The 20,080-nt window shown below is 50.2% G+C and overlaps 1 protein-coding gene across 12 annotated transcripts in view; it reads left to right on the top strand.

Annotated features, from left to right (window-relative positions):
- Ano1 (anoctamin 1) overlaps positions 1-20,080 on the top strand; it is a 163,931-nt gene that overhangs the window by 120,916 nt on the left and 22,935 nt on the right. For 5 of the 12 annotated variants that reach the window (XM_076914445.1, XM_076914435.1, XM_076914429.1 and 2 more), the window contains 8 exons: positions 7,977-8,059; positions 10,176-10,187; positions 10,742-10,813; positions 13,417-13,494; positions 14,459-14,533; positions 17,505-17,706; positions 17,874-17,985; positions 18,361-18,418. In XM_076914445.1, the coding sequence (XP_076770560.1) occupies positions 7,977-8,059; positions 10,176-10,187; positions 10,742-10,813; positions 13,417-13,494; positions 14,459-14,533; positions 17,505-17,706; positions 17,874-17,985; positions 18,361-18,418 (692 nt within the window). The remainder of the gene's footprint in view (positions 1-7,976; positions 8,060-10,175; positions 10,188-10,741; positions 10,814-13,416; positions 13,495-14,458; positions 14,534-17,504; positions 17,707-17,873; positions 17,986-18,360; positions 18,419-20,080) is intronic. The other 7 variants (XM_076914456.1, XM_076914454.1, XM_076914448.1 and 4 more) reach the window with 3 other exon arrangements.

The following is a 20,080-nucleotide window of genomic DNA, read 5'->3' as shown; positions in this document are numbered from 1 at the left end:
ACTGGCCTAGCAACATTCGTAGCTCAGAGATTTACCTAAGCTTCCCTCTAGCAGCTGCGTAGTAGGAGGAATAGACTCTGTGTGTGCGTGTGTTTGTGTGTGTGTGTGTGCGTACATGTGTGTACATGCATGTGTATGCACATGTGTATGTGTGTGCTCACACATGCATGTGTGCTTGAATGTGCTTCAGTTTGTGCACATGTGTGTGTTGTGTGCACATGCATGTGTGTTATGCGTATGTGTGTGTGCATACATGTGTGTGCATGTGTGTGTGTGCACTCACCTCCATGTTTTGGTGCCACCCCAGTGAAGATGACTAGAAAGGACACTCATGCCTGTTCTCTGGGGGTAGGGGCCATTTGCCCATTCTCCTCCAAGTGAGGGTAGGGTTACCATTTCAGAATCCTTCAGGGAACTTGTCAAAGAGCTACTTCCAGGGCTATTGTGCAGTTTAGAGGGATACCATGTCTGACCTACTGAGTTGTCACCCAGGACCCTAAATCTGTGTGCTAAACAAGGTTGATGGGCTGCCCTGTGCCTGCAGACATCTGGGGGTATATTCTCTAATGGGGGTTCTGAAGCACAGAAAGGTTAAGTGGTTGTCAGAGATCACACAGACTAAAGTAAATGACAGCTCTTGGGCCTGCTTGTCTGCCTGACTGCCTCTGAGATACAAGTAAGGGCTCTCTGTTCATACCTTGATGTTCAAATACTTTCCTAGCTCCTGCAAGGGCCCCTCCTGTCGTTACTGAACATTGAACATCTACTTTTCCAGCAGCTATCAGAGTCAGCCTGGGCCCAGGTAGCCCTAGCCAGCCTGGGTCAACCATCATCAGTAGATCAATTAAACAGCTACGTAACAGTGTAAATCAGAGGAGAGTCATTCAGTGTAACCATACTGGGAAGAGGGACAAAGTGACTCCCAAGTCTACCTTCAGGGTCCACACATGAGGTTCAGGCTTAAACAGAGGGCAGGAAGAGTGCAGAGTTAAGAGTCCTGGTCAGGGTGTGGTCCTGCCCATCACTGATCCATCACTGTCTCAGCCCCAGTCTCTCCTGCAAGGTGGTCTGACAAGTTCTCAGACCTGTGTGAGGTCTCTTGTGGAGACAAGCTGCCCCTCTGTCTGGCACCAGGCTTCAGCCTTTCTCTTCCTCAGCATGAGACTCCTGGGAAAATTCCAATTCCTTGAGTTCCATTGTTTGAACAGTCTGATGGCAGAAGGGAGGGGCACAGGAGTCTCTTCAGAATTTCTTTGCTCCAGCCAGGATGGTGGGAGTTTGTCAGCGGCCTCTCTGAGACCCCTTTACTCTGCACCTTCAAAGCGCTGCCAGGCCTGAGGAAGAGCAGCTAGAAGCTTTCATTCTTCTAAGGCTGGGGTCTCACCAGCGTGTCTCCATTGTATGCCTGTCCATCAAGTAGAGAAGCAAGTACTGGCTCACTCCACGCCCACCCATTTGAGAGAAAGAGGCCTTGCTTCAGAGAAAGGAAGCTTATGTCCAAAGGAAAGAAACAAGAAGGGGCCCACGGGAGAGAACTGCGGGAAATAGTAAAGCAGGAAAACCCATCCTGGGTCCTTTGCACGGCGAGCTGTCAAGGGCCTTAGCAGAGACCTCAAATCCCTCATCAATTACCCTTTCATTACCCTCTGAAGGATTAGTTCTCCCCAAATCCCTCCTTCCATTGAGGCTTTTTCCTGCACTCCAGCTGTTCCCAGCTCTGCACAATGGCAGGCCTGCAGTACTGTTCCCCTGCTGGCTGCAATGAGGAGTAGGGCTCAGTCCCCCAGAACTGCTGTTTTAATCTTTAAAGCCTCTCTTTAATCTTTGCCTCACTAGCGTGGGCTCAGCAATCCCGGCTTCCGATGGCTCCTGCCTGCGATGTCTGACATCTTAAAGCTCGTAATGAAATGTCACGTTGAGCAACTTTGAGCCCATTTAGCTGTTTGCCACCATCAATTTTCTGACATTATAGAATAATCACAGGTCTCAGACGTCTGTCAGTTTCCACACAGAACAAAGGATGGTGCTTTCTGCCCAGCGGCAGGGTCTAGAGGGACTTCTGAATGACATGTCAGATTGGAGCCTGAGATTTGATGGTGTTGTCCCAGACTGGGCCCCATCACCTCAAGCTGGAAGGGGACACTGGGATAGTTACAATGCAACTGTCGGCCTGGATCAAAAGGCCAGTGGTGGGTCATGAGCTGAACTTCTGTAGCAAGTAGATTGGGTCCCAGTGACCCATGTAAAAATGCAGAGATGCCATTGTCTGCACTGGCGGTTTGGCAGCAGGGAGTCCCAGTCCCTGTAACTCCCTGGGAACCCAGCTCTGAGTCCTGATGGAGCAAGCATCTCCCCTGATGGGAATAATGGTATCACAGGCACCGCTCTAGGGAGCAAACCCCATTTCTTTGCATGGCCTGAAAGCCAGACATCCCAGATTCAGATCCTGTGGGGGCACCAGATTCTGGGGCATAGGTGTCCTTTCTCACTGTGTCCTCACACAATAGGAAGCTCTTCAATAAGGGCTCTAATTCTACCTGCAAGAGTCCCAGTGGCCCTACCTCCCACACCATCATTTTGAAGGTAGGGACCGCAACATAAAAATTTAGGATTTACCTAAACAGAAGTCTCTCAGAGAGCTAATGCACAAATGACTGATTGTGGCACATACCATCATTACATGTTGGCTCTGAGCTCAGTATTTAAAAAAGCAAAAAAGCTGGGGATAGGAAGGTGGCTAGATCAGCAGGAGGACCTGAGTTCAAATCCCCAGAGCCCAAGTAAAGATTTACCATAAATGTTTTAGATGTTTTCATGTTTAGGGCCACACAGAACAATTTCATAATTTCAGGCCCCGACCTGGGCTGCACTGACTGATATAGGAGGCGTCCTTCAGAAGAGCTGGGTGATAAGAACAGGCCCCACCTGAGGGCTTCTGGGAGCATACAGAGCTCATGCCCAGGTCTGATCCAGGCAGATCCACCCAGTGCAGGATCCTCCAAGTGAAGACAGTTGTGTAAGACTCTGTAGCCAAAACAAATGCTTAAGAAAGCAGGACTGTGACTCCGTGCTGTTGGCCCTGACCTGGATCCTCCTCACTGTCTGTCCTGTACTGTCCTAGCCTCTGCACTCCAAGCTAGGGTGGTGATCTTGCTATTTTAGATTCCATGCATGGCTCAGCTCCTGTGTGGATAAAGAAGTATTCCCTTCCACATGCCATGTTGCTGTCACAAGATCAGGTACAGGTCTCGCCATTTATAAAGAAGGCCCTGGTACACCTGTGCCTCGGTTTGTGTCTATGAAGTGGGGTGTACTTTCTGAGCAGCGGTGGCCCTGGGGCTTGTGTAAAAGGGGGTCCATGTGGGAGGATGCTGTTATGTGATGGTATGTGTGGTCCAGGACCAGGGATAGCATTATCAGGACCACAGGAGTCCTGGGAAGATGAGTGGTTGGCTTCCCTCTGGCCTTTCTCAGCCCATGCTCAGCCATGTGGAAAGGACTTTTCTCTCTTGATCTGATGCCCAGGATTGAGGTCTGACCCTGCCTCTGTCTGAGCCTCCTTGACCCCTTCGTGCAGCCTCATCTGAGCATAGTCTCACCCTCTGTTCCATCTCAGCACAGAGCCCTGCTGATGTGTGCCATGGGGCCCGTGGCCAAGCGTAGAAGGCCCAGCTCCAGCATCCTAGTACCAGCACTGGCCTCTGGCTCACATAAAAGAAACAGAAAATTTCCACTTTAATATTACATGTTTCTTTCTTAACACAGTCAAGGGTTGTTGGGTCTTGGTCAGCCTGGATCCCAGCAGATTAGAGCTCTCATACCTCACTTCAAATAAGCAAAGAATGTTCCAGAACCAGCTTCTGGGTGCTGTGACTTAGGCAAATTGCTTAACCTCTCTGCTTCTGTTTCCTCCTGCAAAAAGGATGTATTCAGCATGGTACACCTTTAATCCCAGTACTTGGGATACAGAGGCAGGAGGAACTCTGTGAGGTCGAGGCCAGCTTGGTCTATATAAGTGAGTTCCAGGCCAGCAAGAACTGCATAGAGAGACCTTGTGTAAAAAAGAGAAAGAGAGAGGGAAGGATGAAGGGAAGGAGAAAGAGAAAGAGAGAGGAAAAGCTTGAATAGTTTGCATATCAGATAGGACTATGATTGTTTTTCCCTTAAGGAGATCTAGTATCCCTCAGCATTATTCCAGTGAGGTAACTAAGCACAGACCCAAGGGTCAGCCAGAATCAGTTCTAAGTGACACAGTGTGGCACCTCCCAACCCTCCGTGCCCTGGTTTGTTTTCTTCTGGAATCATTCCTTCTATTTCTGATGCTAGTGGACACGAGGTTACCTCACCACCACAACAGTGTGGCACTCTACTGCCAGTCAGTGAGTGCAGCCAACAGGCCAGGGAGCTGCATGTGCGAGCAGGAGACTGGAGGTGGCAGAGCCCAGCATTGAACACTGCCTGAGGTCTTGGTGTGTTGTCTTGGAGATAAAGCCAATGATGTTAACACTATAAGGGGCAGGGACTTCAGAGGCAGGTGGAGGTGGCCCTGGCCTCTGCCATGGTACCATACCCCAGGGCAGAGGCATCTTTCTTCTGGGGCCTGGCTCTTCTCATAGACTCCCCAACCAAGTCCCTTGTCCCCTGTTACATTCCCAAAAGGCAGGGAAGGGTTTTACAGAAGAGTTTACTCCCTCTCAGGTCCTGAAGGAAGGATGCTTGGGTGTGTTGATGTAGGTCCTCAGCTCAGGGCACTGAGGTTTTCAGACCTCTCAGGCATCACAGCTCTGTTGAGGGCATCCACAGTCCTGACTTTCAGCTCTCAGAATCAAATGACATAAGACTGCAATCGTGTCAATTCCACCCACTTGTCGTGGAATACCAGACCTGTTCCTGGCCTTGCAGGCGTCCATACTCCCAGCCCCTGCTCTCCTCTGCTCCTGACCTCTGATGACAGCACCTCCCTCTTCACAGACTCCATTCCTGCATTAGTACTTCTCCTCATGGTCTCCTGGTCCCACTGTGTCGATAAAAATGCCAATTTCACCTCCTTATGTGTAAGACACAGCTGTGTGTCCCCAGCACGTATCACATCTACCCATCCACTCATGCATGCTTGCTGCAATGCATGGGTGCTTCCCTCGGGGCTGCTGACACTGCCCTTGTCGCTGGATGGCTGATGGTGTGGTGGTCCCCTTCCTATGTTTCTAAAGCCTCTGTGCTTTGAACAATGGCTGAGATTGTGCAAACATAAGCAAACAAATGCTAGCCTTTCTTTGTGACTTGACTAACATTTGTCTTTGGGGGGGTTCTTGTCCTGACTGTCGTGGGGGAGGATTTTGTTTTTTAGTTTTGTTGCCTGTTTATCTTTTGTTTGAGTCATTGTGGTTTTTTTGGTTCCCTTGTTGGAGAGGGAGGCTGAGCTCCTGTATAAACCTGTTGTTCCTTTTGGGAACTCCCTCTTCACATGGTTGGCCCATTTGGTTTGGGTTGTTTTGTTTTGATTAATGTGTTTGTATGTGTGTGCTGTGTGCTCGTGTAAGTTTATGAGTGCTATATACATGTGTGAACCCTTGGGGCAGAAGAGAAATTACAGGTGGCTGTGAGCATTGTGTGGGTGCTGGGAACCAAACCCAGGTCCTCTGCTCTCTTACAGTCTCACAGCCCTTCTTAGAAGGCTCAGCTTTGAGTCTCAGCCAGAAATGGGATTTCAATTTGTGTGTGTGTGTGTGTGTGTGTGTGTATGAATGTTTTGTCTGCACATGTTTTAGATATGTTCTGGTATCCAAAGAGACTGGAAGAGGGCATCAGGTGCCCTGGAACTGGAGTTACAAATGGTTGTAAGCTACCACATGGATGCTGGTATTTGAACCTGAGTCCTCTGAAAGAGCAGCCAGTGCTCTTAACCACTGTGCTCTCTCTCCAGCATAGCTTGAAGTGATAAGAAAGGGAATTAGGATGCTGCTCCCTTTGTCCTAAGACTGTGGCCATGTCTTATGGCTCTGACTTCCACCGGGAAGCCCCCCCACCAGGATTCCCAAATGGGGCACCTTATTTCTGTCTTGATGTCCCTACTTATCAGATAAGCAGTTTTCAGCCTGTGAGCCTGTTTTGTCCTTTGTAAGACAGCGAGAAATCAATCCTGGTTGGTAACTACAGGGTCTCACAGAGGCACTCTGCATGACAGTTCTTGGCACAGCATCTTACCTGTGGCAGCCTGAGAATCTCAAGCCCTGATAACCATCCCCCTGCCTCCGCTGACTTCCTGAGGACAGTATTCACAGCAAACATTCAGCTGTTGTGTCTGCCTTTGCAAGCTGTGTGTTCATAAATCACTGGTCCATCAGTGAACACTGTGGAGAGCCAGTCTGGGCCAGACACCCACTGTGTACTAAGAACAGAGGAGTTAGGCCCTATTCCTGCCCCAGATACCTAGAAAAGCCACCCAGGTGGACAGGGATTGTCTTAGAAGGTGGCAGGAACAAATGCAGTCTGGGGTTGGTCCTGTGCTGCTTCTTTTTCACACAACAATGAAATGTCTGAGATGGGGTCACTTTATAGAGCAAAGAGGTTCATTTTGACTCGTAGTACTGGAGGTTCAAGGTCAAGAGCCCACCCATGGGGATGGCCTTGGTGCTGGCAACATCATAGGGCAGTACAGGGCCTTGTGTGACAATGTCTCTCCCTTTCCTCACAGAGCTGCAGGGGCTCATTCACCAGGCTGCATCCTGGGGACCTATCTGAGCTAATTGACTCCTGAAGGCCCCACTCCTGAACAGTGGGGTTAGCCTTCACTGTCTTCAGAGCTTACAGTAATGATCAAACTTCAACACTTGAGTCTTAGAAGTCTTATACCTGCACCATAGCATCCTGTGAGGGGTTGGCTGATAGTTTTCTTTTAAGATGTATATGTATGTGTATATGCTGGAGTAGACGTATGTGTTGATTTGAGTGTAGTACTTTCAGAGGTCAGAAGAGGGCAGCAGATCCCCTGGAACTGAAGTTACTGGTAGTGATGAGCACCATGTGGATGCTGCGAACTGAACTTGGGTCCTTTACAAGGGCAGCTAGTGTTCTTAATTGCTGAATCACCTCTCCAGCCCTTGGCTGATGTGTTCTGACACTGGGTGTGTATGGGCAGTGAAGGTGGGAGTGGGGGTGTGGGAGTGTCATCAGCATCTCCTTGAGGAGGTGGCATTCAAACATTTGGTTAGTCTGTCAGGAATATAACACAGATCTAGGTGTGATGGTCCAGACCTGTCTACTCTGGAAGTGGAGGCAGGAAAATCGGGTTTTTCCAAGGCTTGTTCTTAGCTTGCCTGCTTTACTTATACATTTTAAGGCCCAGCCTATGAAATGGTTCTGCTCACATTCAGGACGGGTCTTTGACAATCAAGACAATCGCCTGCAGACATACCCACAGGCCAATCTGATCTACACAGTTGCTGGCTTGAGACTCCATTCTTAAGTGATTCTAGATTGCAGCAAGTTGATAAGTAAAACCAACCATCAGAGCCACACAGCAAGTTCAAAACCAGCCTCAGGTACACAGGACTCTGACAATAAACAAACAGGACACAGTGGCCAGTGGTGCAGTCAGTGGACAGATACAAGGGATGCCTGCAGGGCTTAATGCTAGCATGAGTGTCTAGCTAACCCTTACCATTTCTGACCTCAAGACTCCCCAGCACTTGTGCCCCAGAGACACTGAGAGCAATAAGCAATATTACTAGAGACCCAGGGTTAAAGGCTAGCCAGTCTATCCCTCTCTGCCTAGCCAAGTGACCTTGGCCACAGCTTACATCTACCTCAGTTTCCTCATCTGCAAAGTGGGAATGCAGTGTCTAGGCAGGGTCGATGAGAGGGCTGAACCTGTTTACTTGTGTGGCCCTGGCCTTTGCTCAGCCAGTGGCATAGAAGAGAGGTTCTGCATCATCCAGGGTGCCCACTGGCCCTGATTGCTTCCCAACATCCTACAGCTGCCACCTTCATGGAACACTGGAAACGGAAGCAGATGAGACTCAACTACCGCTGGGATCTCACAGGCTTCGAGGAGGAGGAGGTGAGTGGCCGTATCTGTCCTCCCCGGGCCCCCTCTGCCATCTCCTCTGGCTCACGTGGATGATCCAGGTCCTGACTGGCCCCTGATCCCAGGCACGGCTTCTGTGGCTCCTTCACTCATCGCCCTGGTATTCCTCGGTTGTCAGGGCAACTGTTTTCCATCTACCAGTGTTTTCTGTCTCCATGCTCCCAAAGACACAACACCCACAAGTGTGGGCTCGAGTGCTGGCCAGGGCTTCCCATGCTGACCTCATCGCATCTGTGGCTGTGGGGTGTGGGCAGGGAGTCGCTGCTGTCCACAGGCTGCCTTCCTCTGTCCTCCATCCAAATCATTGCTGTCTACAAGCAGAGGAGGTTGAAAGGCCCAGCAGAACCTTTAATAACTGGCTCAATGCAAACATGGCCAGGTTCCAAAGAGGAGATGCTCACTAATAGATGGCCCTGTAATTAGGGACAATGAGTCTGCCCAGAATCCCCTGACTACCATCTCCAGCAGGAATCCCCTGTTAGGGTCATTAAGGAGTGCTGCCCCACAAGGAGAGCCTTGCTGTAGGGTAGGCTCTGTTCCCTGCACGTGCTGAGGCATGGCCATGATCTGGTGCAGCATGCCATCTCCTTCACTTTCTACCTTACAGTCTTCAGAAGCCAGCCTCCCGGGAGCTGGGGTTACAGGGCTGAGGCATACCTAATGCCATGCCCTACCCTTTGAGGTTGTAGCTCAGGCTGTCTCTAACTTGTTGCATAATCAGGGATGATCTTGAACTCCCAACCTTCCAGGCTGTATGTCTGGAGATTTGGGATCGAAGGCAGGTGTGCATTGCCACATCTGGTTTATTCAATACTAGAGATCTAACCCATAGCCTTATGCAGGCAAATGCTGTCCCCCTGCATTGCCAATGTCCCTCCCATGCTTACTTTTTTATAAGTGAGGCCCCTTTTATGTTTTTGATGTGTTACAAATCCATTTCTCCCTCCCTCCTCTCTCTCTCTCTCTCTCTCTCTCTCTCTCTCTCTCTCTCTCTCTCTCTCTCTCTGGAACTTGAACCACTCTAGACAAGTGCTGCTACTAAGCCCCAGCTGTGTGCCCTTATAAAACACACAGCTCACACCCTCCTGAGTCCAGTCTGCTGGTCACTCTAGGCCACATGCACCTTTCAAAGAGCCTGTGGTAGCTTCTGCTCTATGCTGAAGCCATGTTGTTTCATGCTCCCAGCTTGGCAGCCAGGTTATGGTTATAAGCTCTGGGACCACAGTACTCATTTGATCACAGACTTCATTTAATCTGATATCACCACTGCTGTGTGACCTGTGGTATATTAGTTAACATCTCTGTTCCCAGTGTCCTTTACTGTCCTATAGGCATTGAAAAGTAAGCCTCACTTGACCAGACTGGGGAGGTCTCTACTGGACATAGCTATGCCCAGGGCACAGAAAGCTTCCCAGACAGTTACTTAGCCAGCCACAGCCATGCCACCCACCCATGTAACAGTGTCTGCAGTGAGTCCATTTCACAAATGACCAATGCTCTGTATCTGGTGCAGGAGGAGCTCTTTCCTGGGTGGGCTCACTGACCTCCAGGAGACTCCTATCCTTGGTTGTTGTTTCCATGTTGATAATTCCAATAGAAGAAATGCCAGCTGGGTCTTACTGTCCTGGTGGACACACCTTCAAGGGGAATAGCTCACCAACCCCATCTTGACCCCAGTACCTTCAAGATCCCTAGGGCTTGATTTCTGAGAGGTATCCCTGAGGCCACTGGGCATACAACCCCAGTGGGCCTGAGTCAGTTCCCCCAAAGTAAGCCACTCATGTCCCACGGCCAGCCACGGTCCTGGTGGAGTGGGTGGCCTCAGGTAAAGAGGCTGCCTCTACCCTCCTACCCCCACCCAGTTGAACCCCACCTGAACCCCAGGTTGGCTGGATGCAGAAGGAAGCCAGGCCATTGTTCTGTGTGCTTCTCCATTGAGCTGAGAATTGTGGGAAGCTTGCAAAACTGGCATCTGAAAAGGGCAAGCATCCAGACCTCTGTTCTGCTGGACATTGCCACCATCCTGGTTCTACAGATAACCTCACTAATGCTGCTTTTTGTTTTTGTCTTTATTCTCGGTTCCCCGCAGGAAGCTGTCAAGGTTTGGAATTATTTTTTGGTCACTCTGCCTTCCTCTAGCCTGTCTCTGGGGAGAGGGACCTTCGCACACACGCTCCCGTCTTTCTACCGGACGTCTCCTCGAGGCTCTCACCTGGGCTCTGCTTTCTCCTGCTCTCACCTGATCTGTTCTTTCTTTCCAGCACCTTCTGCTGAATTGCTCTCGGCTCCCTGAGGCCTGGCACCTCCAGCCTGCCTGCGCTTGTTGCCTTTCCGCTACATCTCTTTTGACCCCCTGTGGCTACTCCACAAAATGTTCCAGAGGGTCAGTTCACAGCTGGGTGTTCATTGAAGCCTGGCACAGCTAAGACCCTATGCCGGACACAGAAGCCAGACCCTCTGTCTGTTCTATTGAGCTGGAGTTCTAGCAAGAGGGGGGATCCAGGGCTGAGATTCAGGCCACGTTCAGGGAGTTTTATGTTGGAAATATGATGGCCAGCTGTGAACTGGTCCCCAGGGTCCCTAAGGCAAATACATGAACTCATGTGGAGGGACTCAATACTAATACATTCTTTCTTGACTCGCTGTCTTTCTCAGGATCATCCCAGAGCAGAGTACGAAGCCAGAGTCTTAGAGAAGTCACTGAGGAAAGAATCCAGAAACAAAGAGGTACAGGTTCTGCTCTTTACTTCCCACAGTGAGATGCTGTGTGTCTGAGGTGTGACCAGGGATCAGCAAACACTATGTGTCTGAGGTGTGACCAGGGGTCAGCAAACACTATTGTTTATCAGGTATGACCAGGAATCAGTAAACATTATACATTTATCAGGTATGACCAGGGGTCAGCAGAAACTATATGTTCCCAGGTATAGACAGGTGTCAACAAATACTGTGTGCTCTCTGCAGACTGGGGCTTAGCTCAGATTGTAAATATTTAAGCTGTGTAAGCCTACACCACAGCTACTCAGCTTTGCCACTATAGTGTGAACAGGGCTATTGACAAAAGATAAACAAATATGCAAGACTGTGTTCCCATAACACTTTATTTACAAAAACCGGCCTGGGGCCAGATTGGACCAAAGGAGCAGAATTGGCCCGACTCTGCTCTAAACTGTCCCCTGATGTATCCTGAAAGTAACCTCAACTTCAGCAAACGTGTCACACTGGATCTGGTTGCTGGGAAGGCTCTGCCCCACCCCATGCAACCTGTGTTCTGTGTTGAACAATGAATTGGGAGCATTTGTAGATCCGGGTCTGTGAGCTTCTTGTTTCTCCACATCCTAGAGTCTAGGACGTAGGGACAGGGAGACGATGTGAGTGTTGTGACGTGCTTCAGGCCACTGTCTTTTTATAGTAAACTGTGCCCAAGCCTTTCGTTCTGATTGTATGTGCAGCACACATTCTTGCTACACGCCTCTAAAGGCGTTGACCTTTTCGTTATTGATGGTTTTCACATGACGGAAGCAGGCCAGGACCTCCAGGCTACCGGGTCATGTTGGTACTGGGCAGTACTGGGCAGTTAGAAGATACTCTTCCAGGCTCATGGTTTTCCTGATGCCCTTGTACCTTCAGCCTCTGGAGTAACAAGACAAATCCTGGGCTCTTACCTTGTTTGTTATCATGTCCCATGTCTAGAGCTTATGGTACCTAGGATCCTCCAGGTATGGTCTTTACAATTACATGGAAGTGCGTACAGTAGAGGCTTCAGGCTGGCAGGTACAAGTCTCCATTCTTGTAGCCAGGAGGCAGATACATCTTCCAGAATACCCCAAAGGGATTGAGCAGGACTCAAGAATGAAAAAAGTAAGCACAGCCAGATGTGGTGATGTACAGTCATCATGGCCAGATGTGGTGGTGCACACACCTTTAATCCCAGCACTTGGGAGGCTAAGGTAGGCACATCTCTGCCAGCCTGGTCTACACAGTGAGTTCTAGAACAAACTGAATAGTACCTTCTGTACACAATCTAGTAGCCTCCCCAGGTGAGACCCTTCAAACCCCAGTCATGTCCCCAGGGCACCTCCCTGGCTCTAAGCCTTTGTGGGGAAATCTCAGGAGTCAGCCTAAGCCTTCTAGTACTCTGGTCCTAGTGGCTTTCTGGTCACAGATCTCAGACTGGACTGAACATAGAGAAGTGTCTGCTCCTAAAGCCACAGAGGTTTGCAGCCCCCATACACCACACCCATCCCAGCAGCAACTTCAGAGAGCGGGCACTGCCTCACTTGGCCTCAGCTCAGCCCTAGGTCTTGGACCACAAGAGAGCCACAAAGATGTTAGGAGGGTGGTTTTCATTCTTTGTTTGTTGGTTGGTTGGTTTTGTTTTGTTTTGTTTTGTTTTGCTTTGCTTTGTTTTAGTTTTGAGTTTGGGGTTTTGGGTTTTTTTTTTTTTTTTCAGGCTTCCAGGAGGATGGTGGCCCTGAGCCCACAGGGTTCATATAGTCACATTCTCTCTCCTGTTTGGTGGGGCTCCCAGTGACAGCTTTGCATTGATTTTCCCCCCAGTTATGGAACAAAATTACTTCATGTAGTTTTATTATTTTTTAAAAAATACATTTATTTATATGTCTATGACACAGCACGTGTGTGGAGATCTGAAGACAACCTTAGGAAGTCTGTTCTCTCCTTCCATAGTGTGGGTCCTGAAGTATTGAAGACAGGTCATCTGACTTGGCCATAAGCACTTTTACCAGCTCAGCCTTCTAGCCAGCCCATGGTTATATAGCCCACACTGGCTTCCAACTAGCTATGTAACTGAAGATGACCTTGAATTTCTAATCCTCCTGCCTCCATCTTCCAGAGTGCTGGGATTCCAGGGATGTAACACTACCGTGTACTTGTGCACGGCTGGGGATCCATTCTACCAACTGAGCTACAGTCTAGCCCCATGAAATTGGTTTATCAAAAAAAGATCAAACACTGATTGGCATGCCAACCTGTGCTTCTGGGTGTGACCCCCTTTCTGTTGTCTCAGGGTGGTAGTGGGAACAGACCCATGTTTCCCATGCTCGAAACCATTGAAATCATGTTGCTGAAGAAGCCTATGGGGACTGAATGCTGGATTCTTTATTCTGGAAACTTTTAGTTCCCCTTGTCCTGATCTTGAATTGAGACTCTGTTGTGTGTTAACTTGCTTAAAATGCCAAGAGCCCAGGCCAGCCTTGGCAAATGGTGCTCAAAGAGAGAGTGAACCGTTGCCTAGACCCACATCCAAGATCAGCGGTACCCTTCCCTCATTCTGCCACCCAGTGCTCTCTTTCCCCACCCACCCTCAGAAGCGCCGGAATGTTCCAGAAGAACCAACCAACAAATGGAAGCAGAGGGTTAGGACAGCCATGGCAGGGGTGAAATTGGTACTTCTCTGTTTTGGGGCAACTCAAGCCTTGACACCGTTTGCAGGCCTTCTTGGCCACTATGTCTGTCCCTGGCTACCTCTGTGGTGTGTTCTTGGAACAGTCCCATCTGTGTCCCCTCCTCACCTCCCACCTGCAGCCTGCTGTGTGTTGCAATGTCACTGCATGGCTGTCAGGGATCCACAGGGAGCAGAGGCAGCTTCATGTGGGGTTCTGGAGACATGCTTGTCACGAGTGTCCACTCTTGCTTCTTGTTTTCTTGTGAGCATGCATGCAGAAACCTCTGGAATGAGTGGCCTCCCATGTGATATCCATGCCAGCATGCTGGGCTCAAGTGTGTTTTTGTTTTTGAAAGCCCCTCCCCCACACTTGAAACTGCCCAGGCTAGTGACCAACTGCTCCCCAAGGTCCTTTCAGTCCAGACAGCTCAGGGCCTAAGAGGCTAATGACCAACTGCTTCCCAAGGTCCCTCCAGGCCAGCCAACCCAGGGCCCAAGAGAGCCTCTGTGAGCTATGTGGCCCCAGGTCAACATGGCCTTACAGTGCTCTGAGTTCTAACATGCTGTGCTAGCCACTTGTTCCAACCTGCTCAGCAAAGGAGAAATAGCTATTATGGTCTGGACCCAGACAAATGGCCCAACAGCTTAGGACCTGGAGCCCTGGACAGGAGGTTGCAGAGAAAGAAGAGTATCTCAGATGTGGGCCGCTCCCTCTCAGGCTATGCAGTTCTTAGGGCACAGTGGGCAATGTCATGCCCATGCAAAGAGGAAGCCTAGCCCTGAGACCATTCCCTTTTCTGTCACTGTGTGACCCTATTCGCAGGGGACTAGGCCCTGTGTGCTTCTTTCACTGCGCCGTCATGTTTGCTCAGCACCTTCTGGAAGTTTCTCTGAGTTTCTGTGCATACTCCTGTCCACCCACTGGGGTGGTTCCCAGTGAGTGAGCAGATGGTTTCATGTTGCAGACCGACAAGGTGAAGCTGACCTGGAGGGACCGATTCCCAGCCTATTTCACCAATCTTGTCTCCATCATCTTCATGGTAAGTTCTAGAAGGTTGGAGGGGTTTGGAATCAGAGGTGCCCTGCACTCATCTTGGGACACAGTGAGACAGAGAGAGTGTGAGAGATAGCCCTCTTCCATCTCTAAGATGGGCTGGGATGTGTTTTGTGGTGGTCCTGGGGTATGTGATCTGAGTCCAGTGACAAGTGGGGAATGCCTCACACTGGGATCTCCTCTGTGCCCTCAAAACCAAACTAACAAATCTTAGAGAAACCAGTAACAAAATTTCACAAGATGGCCAGGCATGGCAGTATACTCTTGTAATCTGAGCAGTCAAGAGGCTGAAACAGGGCTGGGTTACATAGGCCCTCTCAAAACAAAATCAAGGAGAAAAGAATCAAAGAGGAAGAACAGGACACGTGGCTCTGAGCTGATTCTAATGACCCAGCAAACCCCTCATGGTTCCCATTCCCAATGGCCCCACTAGGCCTCTGCCTCAAACCACCCGTATCTTTCTCAGCCTTCATATAGCACGGGCCACTTGTGGTCACCTTTTATCTAGTCTGGAAGTTTCTGATGAGATCTTGGCACAGCCACCTAGTCTCTCAGCCCAAGATTCCCATCAGCCACCTGCCCCAAGGGCTTCCCAGGGAATGATCCACTCAGTCTTCACAGCCAGCCAGGCCTGACTCCACAGTGCTGCTGGTGAGGAAACAGATCTAAAGGCTGTTCCTTGGAATGCCAAGCCAGAAGGGGCAAAGCTAGCAGCTAATTTCTTCATCTGCCCCAGGGGCCTCTCTTTCCATATGAGATGAACAGACAGCCTTGAGTCAGGCTGAGTTTCCTGGGCAGGGTGCACCTCTCCTGAAAGACAGTGTAGGTTTCACCATCACCCACCTTTCCCTGGAGAAACCAGGAACTTGCCAGAAGCCAAGCTAGGCCGCATTTGCTCTGGTTCAGTTCGATGAAGTCTATGCTGCCCAGGCTGTCCCTGAGCTTCTGAACCTTGATCTCTCAGGTAGCTGGGACTACAGACACACTCTCAGCCTCGTTTTGAGGGTGGCATGTTTCCTCAGGTGCTGAGGCATAACCAGAGAATGACCCCCCAGCACTCAGTCAGTGATGGGCAAAGCCCAGGAACCAAGCGACTCCAGCAGCTTCACAATCCAGCTGCTCCTAACAAAAGGACTAGCGATGGTTTAGGAAGACAGTGGGTGACCTAGGGCCTAATGTGACCAGAGGCACTGGCTTCCCTGGACTTCTGCTCACTCATTCCGATTACCTTATAGCTGCTCAGCCTCCAACATCACTTCTGCATTCCAGGTATGAAAAGGGGAAAGCTGAGAATAGGGCAGAAGATGAGCAGCCGAGGCTGCCTGTCTGTAGAGGGGGCTTCCTCAGAACACCCTCCCACAATGCATCTCATTGGTTAGAATCCTTTCTCCTACCTCCCCTGTAGAAAGGCTTAATAAGGAATTCAGGGGGAGCCAGCAGAGCTAGGTGAGTGAAGCCAGGATAGACAGACACAGGTAAGAAACCAGCTGGCTGTCTTTTCCCAGAAAAGAGTCCTGTCACAAGTGAGACAGGCTCATGGCTGATGTAGATGCAGTTTCATCCCTGACCCCAGAGTTCCATTCAGGCACAGATGCTGATGTCCTACACGTGCCAAGCCTGAAGACATCAGTGTGCGTGGCCAGCCAGAGGTGCAGGACACATGGCTTATGGCTTCCTTGGAGGAGGAGGGTGGAAGGCTGCCTCTGCTGAGTCACCACAGACACAGAGCCTTCCCCACCTCTGCGTGTTGGCACAGGAGATGTCCTTATGGCCAGGAGTGGCCTCTTGGCAGGCCTGAGGGGTGTTCCGAGGAAAATCTCACTGCCTGGCACAGCTCAGGGCGTGGTATCCATGCCTTGTGCTTGCAGGGCAGAGTGGGGGCTGCAGATGGTTTCCCAGGCAGGGTGTTTCTGTTTAGTCACTAACATGTCTTAAAAGGCCTGGTTATAGCCCATAGTGTTCAGGGCAAGTCTTCTGAAGAAATTCCAAAGGCCATGTCCCCTGAGTGGGCAACATAGAGCAGCGGTGCCAGGAGCCAAGAGGGACCATGCCAGCAAGGACAAGGCCTCCCCTCCATCCAGGACACAGGAGCATAATGGCCAGAGTCTGACTAGAGCAGCCAAAACATATACATAAGTGGCTAAACCCCAGTAAAGCTTGGCTTTTCGAGCCTCAGACATGCCCACCCTCGCCCAGCAAGCTCTAGGGCGGGGTGTCCACACCCTTGGGCTGGGCAGAGACTGGGTCTTACCCATGGACCTGTGCCAAAAGGAAAAGGAACCCAGACAGACGACTGTAGCAAGCGGAACAAACCTGTCACCAGCTTCCCACCCATCTCTCAGGCACCAGCGGTCTGAGTTCCATGGAATGTTGTAGCCTGAGATGGGTTTGGCTTTGGGGCCTGCTGTCATGGAAGAGCTAGAAGGTGGCTCCAAGAAATCTGTGGGATGGGACCCTGGCCATGTCCTAGCAAACCTGCAGGCACCTGGCTCAGCCCTGTATAACATCTAAGAAGTCTGTTATCTTAGTCACCCTGGGTTGGGCAAGAAGTATCCACAGCAGCCAGTCTCCTCTACCACCCACCAGAACAGCCACTGGGGTTGTGGCTACTGTGTCCTGGGCTCTACATGGGGGACAATAAGAAAGTATTATACATAGATCTGGTAAACTTTAGGCTTGGAAGGACCAGCAGGTGAAGCCCTGTCCCAAAGCTGGGTGCCCTGACCCAGCCACATGACCTCTCTGATCCTGGGAGTCTTCCCACCTTTTTATTCTTGTTCTGTGGGTTGACTCCTGCAGAGCATCTGGCATCTGGTAGGCACTCCGGTAATTTCAACTTTAGTTCTGACGCAGGAAAATTGGGGGTTAGGAGCAGACGGGCAGGTTCAAGGGAACTCTTCGACTTCCCCAAACCACCTCTACCGTTCCCACTAAGCATGTCTACGCCTGCCCTGCAGATCGCAGTGACATTTGCAATCGTCCTCGGAGTTATCATCTATAGAATCTCCACAGCTGCAGCCTTGGCCATGAACTCCTCCCCATCTGTGCGGTCCAACATCCGGGTTACAGTCACGGCCACCGCTGTCATCATCAACCTTGTGGTCATCATTCTGCTGGATGAAGTTTACGGCTGCATTGCCAGGTGGCTCACCAAGATTGGTGAGTGCCACATGCAGGATAGCGTAGGCAGCATGGGCCTGGTGTAGGGCCAGCCTTGGGGCAAGCAGCCTGGCCATCGAACTATAGCCAGTCCCAACTGCCCCTGGCCTGGTCTGTCTGTGAGTGGCTAGCAGCTGGCACAGTCAGCACCGTATGTCTCTCTTCAGAGGTCCCGAAGACAGAGAAGAGCTTTGAGGAGAGGCTAACCTTCAAGGCCTTCCTGCTCAAGTTTGTGAATTCTTACACGCCAATCTTCTATGTCGCCTTCTTCAAAGGCCGGTAGGAACTCCTTCACCCTGTCCTACCTTGTCCCTCTTGATAGTGGGAGACCCCCACACACACAGCTCAGGGAAAACAGAAGTGCAGCTTCCACAGCCCATAATGCTCTGGGGAGGGCTGGCTTTAACTGGGTCGACAGAACATAGGGGGTTCCCTAGCAATACAGACCCCATATAGCAGCCAAGGCGGCAACCTCTGATAGTCCCCTCAGCAGGTCAGGTGGCAAAGAGGTATTCATACTGAAGATCCACTGGGAAAAGAGGGAGTCTATCCTGGTGGCTCTGTCTGGGGATCCACAGAAGCACAGGTCCTTTGGGTGGCAGCTTCTGGGTGTTGAGTCCAGCTCCTTCTTAACCACTACCCCAACTCTCCCAGGTTCGTTGGTCGGCCGGGTGACTACGTGTATATCTTCCGCTCTTTCCGGATGGAGGAGGTAACACATCCTTCCCCCTCCCTTTCCCAGGAGCCTTCTGCTTAGCTTCCTGTCCTCTGGGCTTCTGCACCACAGGAGGAATACGTCCTTACATCTTCATACATCCACATAGATTTTGTCATAGTTTCTTTCCCTGTCACTGTGATTAACACACCCTGACAAAAGCAACTTAAGGGAGAAAGGGTTGACTTTAGTTCACAGCTCCAGGGTACAGCACATCATGGTGGAGAAGTCAAAGCAGCAAGGGCTGGAAGCAGGTGGGCACATCACATGACCACAGACAGGAAACATAGAGCCGTGAATGCTCGTGCTTGTTTCCTGTTCTTCGTTTACCCAGTTCAGGATCCCAGTGGGGGAAAAGTTAGCTGAGCATGATAGTCCACACCCACCATCTCAGCCAAGACCAGCCTGAGCCACACAGCGAGATTCCATCTCAAGGAAAGAAGGAGGGAGGGGCAAAGTTGGAGAGGAAGTCATGCCTAGGTTTTGTTGATACTTTTTGGTTCAAATTTTTGCGTTTTTCATTTTATAAAGATTTATTGATTTCTTAATTAGTTATGTGTATATGTATGTGCCTTCTTAAGTCTATGTACATCACATATGTTCAGGTGCCTGCAGAGACCAGAAGGCATCAGATCCCCTGGAACTGGAGGTACAGCTGGTTATGAGCCAACTGCTCACAGGTGCTGGGAACCCAGATCCTTTTTTTGTTTGTTTGTTTTTGTTTTGTTTTGTTTTGTTTTTGAGACAGGGTTTCTCTGTATAGCCTTGGCTGTCCTGGAACTCACTCTGTAGACCAGGCTGGCCTCGAACTCAGAAATCTGCCTGCCTCTGCCTCCCAAGTGCTGGGATTAAAGGCGTGCACCACCACTGCCCGGTGGAACCCAGATCCTTTACATGAGCATTTAAATGCTCTTAACACCCCCAATCATCTCTCCAGCCCCCCCTTTAGTCTTATTTTTAGTACATTTACTTATTTGTTGTGTGTGTACACATGAGCATGCTGCAGCACATGTGTGGAGGCCAGAGGACAAGTTGCAGGAGTCAGTTCTCTCCTTCCACCTCATGGTTCTCCAGACTGAACTCAGGTCTTGAGGCTCAGCGATCAGCACCTTTACCCACTGAGCCATCATGTCTGGCCTGCTTTTATCAGTGCATATTAATTACACATAACAAGACTCATTACATGTTCATACATACATGTAACATATTTTGATCATATCTACTACCCCTTGCTCCTCATCTGCCCCCCACTACCTACTTAACCCCTCTCTTTCCCCTCCCCTTCCTTTCTCTCCCTCCCTCCCTCCCTCCCTCCCTCCCTCCCTCCCTCCCTCCTTCCCTCTTTCCCTCCTTCCCTCTCTCTGGTCTATTTTCCATTTTGTTAGCCTTGACTGTTTCCCTCTCTGGTTAAAGTAAATGAAGAAGAAAAAGCAAACCTTAGCTGCATTCTTTTTAACTCTAGCATGGCAGCATCTAGTTTTCTGTCCTTAGACCTAGTGCTGGGATTATTTGGCTTCTGGCCCTGCCATCTTCTGACACAGAGTCTTGACCTGCAGGCTTGCTCCATTGATCTAGCTGTCAGTGGCTCAGGTCTCCAGGTCAACATTTCCAGTCAACATTTCCAGCCCACAAGAAATGTTTTGATCCATATTTTGATCA

This window comes from Arvicanthis niloticus, chromosome 1 (genome assembly GCF_011762505.2).
Source record: "Arvicanthis niloticus isolate mArvNil1 chromosome 1, mArvNil1.pat.X, whole genome shotgun sequence".
Classification (NCBI taxonomy): domain Eukaryota; kingdom Metazoa; phylum Chordata; class Mammalia; order Rodentia; family Muridae; genus Arvicanthis; species Arvicanthis niloticus.
Note: the sequence above shows the minus strand (reverse complement) of the source record. Positions and strands in the feature narration are given on the sequence as shown.